The sequence below is a fragment of the Gavialis gangeticus genome, unplaced genomic scaffold (assembly GCF_001723915.1).
Source record: "Gavialis gangeticus isolate Ggan-Ray unplaced genomic scaffold, GavGan_comp1, whole genome shotgun sequence".
NCBI lineage: Eukaryota > Metazoa > Chordata > Crocodylia > Gavialidae > Gavialis > Gavialis gangeticus.
Genome location: NW_017729019.1, coordinates 9,218,137 through 9,225,494, shown reverse-complemented (window position 1 = coordinate 9,225,494; position 7,358 = coordinate 9,218,137). Strand labels below are relative to the sequence as shown.

The 7,358-nt window shown below is 45.8% G+C and overlaps 1 protein-coding gene across 1 annotated transcript; it reads left to right on the top strand.

Annotated features, from left to right (window-relative positions):
* The first annotated feature begins 246 nt into the window (after positions 1-246).
* On the top strand, positions 247-6,772 carry IL10 (interleukin 10). Its single transcript, XM_019514278.1, has 5 exons — positions 247-457; positions 1,877-1,939; positions 2,462-2,614; positions 4,037-4,102; positions 5,254-6,772. The coding sequence occupies exons 1-5, from the start codon at positions 299-301 to the stop codon at positions 5,344-5,346; spliced, it is 534 nt and encodes a 177-aa protein (XP_019369823.1). The 5' UTR covers positions 247-298; the 3' UTR covers positions 5,347-6,772.
* Positions 6,773-7,358: the final 586 nt, after the last annotated feature.

The following is a 7,358-nucleotide window of genomic DNA, read 5'->3' as shown; positions in this document are numbered from 1 at the left end:
TAAATGCGGCTAATGTAAAAAATGCCATGTCTAAGCACAAAAAGATTTGATGGGCTGGGGGGAGGGGGGGAGGGGGTCAGAACACAGGAAACCTCTTGACGGGAAACCCAAGTGACATTTTTAATGAATGACTTAAAGCCAAATATTACTCCTCAGGAAATGGGAAAGGAAATTGAGAGGATGTTTTGAGAGTATAAAACGGGGGCTCCATCAAGGTGAAGGCATTCAGATCTCGCGTATTGCCTCTTGTGAAATTCAGCTGATAACTGGACCAATAGGAAAGAAACTCAGTTGAGAAATGAAACTTCTCACTGCATTCATTAGCCTGGTCCTGCTTGCTAGCCTGCAGCATGCCAGCTGCCTGCTGCCAGAAGAAAGCTGCGCACAAGTTGGGGACAGCCTGCTGCGAAGGCTCAACACCCTGAGGACAGAATTTAATCAAGTCAAGAACTTTTTTGTGAGTATGACACCTGCCAGCTTCTCTGTCCTCCTACCAGCTCCTTCTGCACATTCAGTGATTTGGCTTAGAGCAAGAGAGATGCACAAGGCAGCTTCCTCTGAGCAAAAAAAAGACTTAGATGCTGGGTTCTGTGCTTCTGTCTAGGACTGAAATAAGTAGTGCAATTTCATCGCTTGCTAAGAAGCTAGAAAAACTGCAGCACTTTCTTTCTTGTTGCAATGACAGCAAAAGCAAAAGCTTTCACAATGAATTTCAACACGTGCTAATATTACAGGGGGAAAAAAATCCGCTGCAGATTATACAATGCTGCTAATGAAAGGGTTTCATTCAACTCTAGCCTAAGAGGGTGCCACTGAACTGAAGTCAGTGATGGAGGAGGATGAAAAGACTTGACTCCACAATTAATTTTTGGGAGAGAGAATACACCAAGGCATCAAAGCTGGGACCGGGCATTCTCTGACCAGGGAAGCTCTGCATATTATTGCACCCATTTCCACATCCAACTGAAAAATGTTATCTGTGGAAAGGTTTCCAAGCTGGTGCTACTGCTGCAGGGAGCTTTAGGGTGAGAGTTGCAATGAAGCAAGTCTTGGTGAAGCTGAGCAAAATAGGCGTGGAGAAGGGTCTGCACTGAATCAGTGCTGGTACAGTAGCTTGAATGCATCTAAATTTCGATTTAAAGCAAACGTCAACCTATATTAACAACATCAAATTAAAATGAGATGCCGTGGATCTCAGCTAAAATTCAGAATAATGACTTTGCTTGTCTGAGCAGCCAAATTAACGCACGAGATGGTAGGTTTAAGGGACTTAAGGCTTTGATTTAAAGTTTGCTACAAGTCTCTGAAAGAAAGGCTGAAGCTGGTGACCCCTTTAAAGACCTGTTATTATCTCTCTCTCTCTCTTCTATCTGGAGCAGTGATGCACCATGTTGATAAATACATTAGCTAGACAGATTGAGTAAGCAATTCAGTTCAAGTGGTTGGCACAATTTTCCACCTACTTGAAACACAAGGTGTGATGTGCTTTGCAAGCAGTACTGTCATGTGCACACTGTCTGAAGTCAGAAGAAATTAAGTAGGGCTGAAATGTAGGCTAATGAAATTAAGCACATGTAAAATAAAATCACCCAAGGATACAACTATTTCTCTTCCCAACTTTTAATCTCAGACCTTTTCCACCGCAGCACCGGGTACACGGGTTAGAGATTATGAGGATGTGAAAGTTAGCAGTAGGCTGTACACAAATCCTGCAGGGGAAATACTTTATCTCCAGCACTTGCCTTAATGAGATCATGCAGAGTCAGGCAAACCAGTCAGTCTGAGAAAGTACAGTGCATTTCTAAAGCAAAAATGAAGATACTGTAAGGCTGCCTACCTGGATAGGAGCTGACCTTTCTCCCACATTCTTTCACAGCAAGACAAAGATGATGAACTTGACATCCTACTGCTACAAGAAGAGTTACTAAAAGATTTCAAGGTGAGATTGTTTGTTGTGGACTGTGATGAATTCTCAATTAAGTCTGCTTGTCCTCCTTTGCCTATCTACTCAGATTTTATTATAACAAAAGGACAGCATGACAAATTTCAGGGTGCATTTCTTGGACAGTGGTGCAATGGGTCAGTTGTATCTAGGCGTATTTGACTGGCTTGTTGCTTTGTCTGCCCAGCATCCATCCAAGACAGTCACTCCCGTTGCTGTTTCCCGGTGCAGAGCTGTCTTGGGGTCAGAGCAGAGAGTGGGGGAAGCCAGGATCTTGTGGTTTCTATGATGTTGCTTTACCCCTGCACCAGTCAAGCAGGATAACAATGTTTGCTGCCACTGAATTACTGCATGGGGAGGATGGTGGGAAAGGGCTGCATAAAGCTTTTATCTACCCGTAAAACGAGTCTTCTGAGCAGCGAACATAACAGAAGGAGGCTTCTTTCCAATGATGATTTATAAGATTTCTTCTCCCGAAAAGTGACCTGCCATTAATGCAGTTAACGCCTCTTCCTCCAGGGCCAGCTGGGCTGCCAGTCCGTCTCAGAGATGATCCAGTTCTACCTGGAGGAAGTCTTACCAAAGGCCGAAGGCAGCGACCGGAGCATTGAGCGGCATGTGGACACTATTGGAAACAAGCTGCTGGACCTGAGGCACACGCTGAAGCGCTGTGTGAGTATCACGTCGCGTGCGGGGTTCCCACCTTTGCAGGAAGCTAATGCATAGCTGGGAGCACCTGCGGCACGAAACCTGTACTTGCCCATAGGGAAGGGATGGGGCCCTTTGCTGCCAAAGCCATGTGGGATGCAGACAGGCCCCTGCAGTGACAGGAGAGGTTTAGGAACCCATCAGTTTGGAAACTCAGGAAGCAGAGAAGGGGAGGGGTGCAGGGAAGAGCCCTCAATACGCTGCCGAGGTACCCTACCCCGGCACTGCTGAAGTGTTTTGCCTCCAGTGTCAGCAAACACAGGACAAGACTGCTCACACTACAACAGGCACATTAGAAACGCAGGCAAACTGCTCTAATCCTTGGTGCGATGAAAGGGAGGCAAAACTGCGCTCACAACCAGAGAGACGGAGGCAGGTATCACTAGATAGATGAGGGATATGCGAGATCAGCTGAACCAAATAGCTTCTTCTAACCTCTGGCATCTCAGAAGCTATTATTTAAACAGTAAGCTTTAGAAGAAATTCTTCATGGCTCAATGGCAGTCAGCAGCCCTGGAATAAATACCGACTCAAAAAAGGGTCCAAGTGAAGTCCTTACCTAAAAGGAGCTGCTTTCACAGGCTGAGAAGGCACAACTAACGCAGAATGCAGCTTCAGCTCCTGAAACTGCCTGCTTTCAGTGTCCTAAGTGTGTCATCGGGCAGCAAAATGACTCAGTGAATAAGCAACTCTACACAGCAAGCCTCAGACTCTGCAGCCTGGAGAGAGATTCTTCCCTTAGAGCAGCTCCTGAGGGCTGTTATCTGGCACAGATCCCAAACCTGGAAGTCTAGGAGGCAAGGACCTATGGGGAACATTTCTACGTGCAATTATTATTTGCACCCTGAGATGTCAACCAGTACCCAAACACCATTGCATAGGGCTCTGCACAAAGCAGGCAGCCATACTTCCTGCTCCAAAGAGCCGACAGTCTCAAACGTCAAGCAGAGGAGGGGAAAGGATATAAACACCTGCCAGGGGCTGCTATGCGAGACACCCATCTTATTTTTAAACGGCAAACCAGTTTCATTTCGGTCACAGACATTTCACTCTGAATGACACACAGGGCTGAGGTGGGTTTGTACAGGGGAATTTTGGAGGAAGAGAGAGACAGAAGATAGAAAAGAAGAGAGCAAAGAATTGAGGGAGGGGAGCAGGTAAGGGGAGAGGGGGGTGAGGAGGTTGCTGTCACAGGGGAAGGGAAGATAAAGTGGAATAAGCAACAGCTTTTGCTTTTCCACCTTTCCAAAAGATCTCGTCGTGCAACAACAGCTGGGGCGGAGCCGCCTCTCTTGAATACCCAAAGTCGCAGCTCGTGGCTCACTACAGTGCAGTTCCCTGCAGCAGGCTCTTTAGTCTGAAAACCTTTCTTGCTTTCTTTTACAGCACAGATTCCTCCCTTGTGAGAAGAGGAGCCAAACCGTGAAGCAGATCAAGGAAACGTACAAAACGGTAAGTTCCCCATCACGTCAGTCCTTTGGGAGCAATCCAGGATCCCAGTATGTCACTCGCTGCAGTTGGAAAGGGACTTCCAGCGTGCAAACCTGGCAAAGCAAAAGCGTCGCGTCTGCGCGACTGTCCAGAATTTCAGCTCCGATTCCGATCAAATGAGGTTATGCCAGTTAAGCAACCAGCGCCCGGGACCTTTTCCTGCCTTGGACATAGTGTCAGGGGTGTTTGCTTTTGGGCTTCTGGTGCTGGAAATCCTGAATTGCCATAAAAAGAAAGGGCTTCTTGAACCTCTTCCTGTATTATGACTCAAGTGGTTAAGATTTTTCACATGGTATCTGAAGCAGCCTCAAAGCATTGGGAGGTTGAATCAAACTGAAAGAGAGCTCCCCCCGCCGCCTGTTATGGTCCGTTTGAGCACAGGGCAATGGTGGAACAGATAGCTGCTACAAAGGAAGGTCAGTCCACTGATTCAAGTACTAACCTGAGGCTTGAGACTTGGGCCCCATGCCCACTCTGCCACACATTTCCTGCATGACCTTGGGCAATCTCTGGGCCTCAGTTCCCCAATCTTGAAAATGGGGTTGAACAGCACTTCCCTGCTCAGAGGGGTGTTGCAAGAACAAACACGGAGGTTCCCAGATGTCCTGGTGACAGGGGCTGCAGAAAATAGGTAGGTAACTGCGCTGGTCACTAGCCAGAAAGCGTGCAAGCTGGCTGACGCAGGGACTTGTGCTGAACACACTCAGCCTGACCTTCAGACGTACTTCTCTAGGGCATGTTAGACAGGCAAAGATTCAGCCAGGGGTCTCCGAGTTCATATTGTCCAAATACAGGGCTTATGATTCATACTGCAACTGGGTGAATGTAGTGCAATCAAAATATGCAAATCTTCTTTCAAAACCATAACAAATTTGCCGGGGGGCTTTGCACCCCCCGTTTGTGCTTGCTTTCCATGAACCGGCAGTCAAAGGAAAGAGCTGTAGGCAACGGACGCATTGATTGCAAGTTAACGAGATCCTTATTAACCTTTCTGTGCACTCAGGAAATTATGCGTATAGGCTTATTCTGCTTTAACTCATCTTGTAATTTGTTAAATACCTGCAAATTCAGCGATGCTCATGTAATCTCTCACCTCTGCCCTTGTCCCACAGCTACATAAGAACGGCATGTATAAGGCGATGGGGGAATTCGACATTTTCATTGACTACATTGAAGAATACTTGATGATGAAGATCGGAAAGTGACACCTTCCACAACAGGGAAACTGCTATTTAAATCAAGCCTCATTGTAATATTTAATACCTCCAATACCTCAAGGTTTATGTTTACAGATAGCTTATATTGGTTGAAAAGGAAACGTAATGTAATTTAAGCTGTTATTTATTGTTTGATATTTTTGCATTGGTTATAACTGTGCAATTTGTATCATCAGCTTGGAAATATCCAGACACGCAGAATTTCAGGAAGCATTTTTGAGGGGGTGGGCAATGAGCCAAATTCGTCCCTGGTGTAAATCCTCTGAAGTCAGGGGTAGGTATCCCTAAGTCCTACCCCTACTGAACTCCTGTTCAGGAGACCCCCAGCTCTAAATCCAGCAAAGCACTTCAGCATGTGCTCAAGTGCTGTCCCCTAACTATTCATAATCAAAACCCTGTCACAGTTCCTCTGTTGTGCATCTAGGATAGGGAACTGATTATTTTCAAGCGTCAAAACAATTTCCCATCTTAAAATAGAAAATTAATCACAGCGAAAACCCAAGCCTCTCTTTCCTGAAAAGGCTTTTTGGTCTGTCGGCTTGACACGAAAAGGAATGTGGAGGCGGACGGTTTATGTTCAAAACTTTTAATTCACTAGGAAACACCAGGGGCGATGTAACAAGCAATACATTGCGATTAATCCAACTTCCTGACCTCCGCTTCAATCCTAGCTCACTATGCTAAGAAAGTACAGTATTTGGAATTAACTATTTTAGTTCTAATAGAACTTCTCGTGACTGCTAGTAACTATTTATCACATGACTTTCAGAGCTGATGAGCCCCCACGTGCGTCTTTGAAGTCAATGGGTTTTACAGATGCTCCTCATCTCTGAAAATCAGGCTATTGTGTCGTATCGTTCAGTCTTTGAATGGGTTTTGCTCACTGTTGCTTTAGTGAGTGGAGAAGAGAATTTAATTACCCACCATTTTAAGGTGGATTTGGTAATTTGCATTCAAATGCATGAAGCTTCACACGGGACTGACACTGGTTGGGGTTTTGCTTTACATTAAACTTTATGAATAAGAGGTTGCAACAGGCGAACGCTGCAGCAGACGTGTTACAACCACGGTGGGTTCTGGTTTCCAGGATACTCTTTATTCTCTGCACTTCAGTAGTTGCTTTGCCTTTGTTCACGGGCTCCTGGGCACCCCGCTGTGTGAATGAGGTTGCCAGGCAAGAAGCAAATGCAATGATTTTGGGGAGCTCAGTTCTAATATTTAGAAGCAACAGGATGCTCCATGCTCAGTGAAACACTGTCAGTTTGTCATTTGCTTTACTGTACTTTGTAAATTATCTTTAATAAAAGAGAAAGAAATACATGCTTCAAAGACTATTTTTTAGATCTAATCTGACGGAAAGCACAGGGGGTCTCTCTCTTACCGGGAGATTGTATCACAGGCGAACTACTTATTCAAATGGTGGTTGCAGTGATGCTGGTTATATCCATGTCCTACAGCCCAGACTGAGAAACAGCTAACTTTGCCGTGACTTACCCATGCTGAGATCCAAGGGGCTCTGGGTAAGGACAGAATCTGGTTACCAAAATATAACATTTAAACCAGGCTTCCTTGAAAGCCTGCTTACTCTTGCATTAAACCCTTCCTGAGCCAAAATACCCCTCCCTTTGACTTGAATGGTACAGGAGAGCGTGACCTGGGCGGAGAGGTTACAGCTATAGGAACCGAACCAAGCAGGTCCATTTAGCCCGCTGCAATTTCAGTTCCTCACGACGGGATGCTGTTTGCAGCCCCGTGCTTCGCTAAGCCTTTTGTTGACACATCCATGAGCGTGACCTATTTGTAGGCCCAGGTAGAACCCATCTTTTCTGTTGTCTAATAAAGGTCTGATAAAAGAGGACATGTTTTTTGTCCTTCTCTCTCAACATATTAACGCAAAGTTGTGCCATAAGAAACGGCATCTGTCGTTTCTGGTGTTGCAAACGTTGTGTCGTCTTCCCTGGCTTTTTCCCATTGGGGCACCCGGTCATAGAGGTACCCAG